The sequence below is a fragment of the Saprolegnia diclina genome (genome assembly GCF_000281045.1).
Source record: "Saprolegnia diclina VS20 unplaced genomic scaffold supercont1.235, whole genome shotgun sequence".
Classification (NCBI taxonomy): Eukaryota; Oomycota; class Saprolegniomycetes; order Saprolegniales; family Saprolegniaceae; genus Saprolegnia; species Saprolegnia diclina.
Genome location: NW_008246302.1, coordinates 331 through 1,974, shown reverse-complemented (window position 1 = coordinate 1,974; position 1,644 = coordinate 331). Strand labels below are relative to the sequence as shown.

General features: G+C 53.5%; 1 protein-coding gene across 1 annotated transcript; it reads right to left on the bottom strand.

The window, feature by feature from the left end:
- On the bottom strand, nt 1-867 carry SDRG_17264 (hypothetical protein; the record flags this gene model as incomplete). The annotated part of the gene is made up of 2 exons (XM_008623504.1): nt 1-378; nt 423-867. 2 exons carry the CDS (start codon nt 865-867, stop codon nt 2-4), a joined length of 822 nt encoding a protein of 273 aa, XP_008621726.1. The 3' UTR covers nt 1.
- Nucleotides 868-1,644: the final 777 nt, after the last annotated feature.

Genomic DNA, 1,644 nt, shown 5'->3' with positions numbered 1-1,644 from the left:
CCTAGTCGAGGGTGAAGGGCTGCAAATTGGTGAGCATCGCGGCAGACATGTTCAAGCCGTCTACGTGGGCCTTGAACCGATCTTGGTTGGTCGCCCACGGGTTCATTCCGCACGTGTCGTAGGCGTCGGCGATCCATCGACGAGTGCGATTGTCCTTGATGTCGGCGTAGACCTTCTCGACAAAACCGAAGACGCGGTCGCGTCTGACGCGAAAGAGATCGCCCGGCGTCGCATCGCCCAGGGCGTCGATGCGGTGACCGTAGTAAAGCTCGCGGAGTCGAGACTTGATAGGCTTGCTCAGCGCGATGTCGCCGACTTGGTGAATGCTCGTCATGCCTTCACGGATGTCCTCGAGGGAGATGCGTCCTTCACACTCGGCTTTGACAAAGACGTCGACGGCTTCGCCAAAGTGAGTCGTCGACCGGTCCACGAAGACACGCGGATCGTGTCTTCTGAGGGCTCCTTCTCCTGAGTGCCACAGTGTTGGTGCGGATAGCTCTTGGCAGAGAAGACAAACAGACCCCGGGTCGTGAAGGCGACGGTTTCCACGTCGATACCGAACGCCAAAGTGACGATGGACACGTCCACCATCGACCGCCATGTCCTGTCCTGCGCCAGACCGGCCAGAAACACATCAAAGTTCTCGGTGTGGACGCCGAGTTGATGATGGATGCGAGCACAAAGCCCTCGATTTTCACCAGAAGCGAAGTCGAAGAGACGGCCACGGAGCTTCTCGGCACTGGCACAGTTGAGGTTGCGAGATGCCACGATGCTGTGGAAGAGGCAGTTGCCGTCGCCGGGGACGTCGATGACGGAGAAGGTTTGCTCGTTGATCATCACAAAGGAGGGAATTGCGGTCATGTTCATGCTGGCTTGGGGGACGAGGTGCAATGTAGGAATGAGAGTTGAAGAACATCAATTTAATTAGGTACCGGTACCGCTCAGGGTCACGCAAGTCTCTCTCCCAGAGGTCTCTCCCAGTGCCGATGTCTCTTTTTCAAAAGTTGGATCGTGCAAAAACCCCTGAAGAAGAGGAATTGAACCCGCGCCGCAACAACGCGCACTGCTAACTGCGAGCTCTAACAGCTACGCTACGACGCCGTAACACGTTCATTACTTGAGCATCTTTAATGTATAACGTGTAACAAGCTGTAACGCGGCGTATTGTATCACATCATAATATCACACCACTGCCCAATTTGGATGAGACCTCATAATAACTCATTTTTAGGGAAATTGCACATCATAAATTTTCCTCTTTTTTGGCCGATTTGGTGGGTGAGTTGTTTTGAGGTATACGGTACGTCTTCCATCGTCCGAACGATGAACTGTGAAATTCTGCATTTGCGAAAACAGTGCGCACCCCACTCGTATTCACGAACCGTCTCGGAATTCTAACGCGAAAAGTACACGTTCCGTTTCCAAGAAGTGGAAGAGGTTTTCCGCGCAGGGCCGAGCGTTCTAGAAGACCAAGATATGGAAGCACGCACACGTTACAAGATCCAGGCGCAGAGCAAGCGGCTCGAGCCATCCACGAATTTGTAGTATCAGCCAAAAGCTAAGCTTCTGCAAGTACCTTGCTTTCTTACGGCCACATATGCCGCATCTGCGCGGCAACCAAGGCCCCAAGCTTAGTCTCTCGTT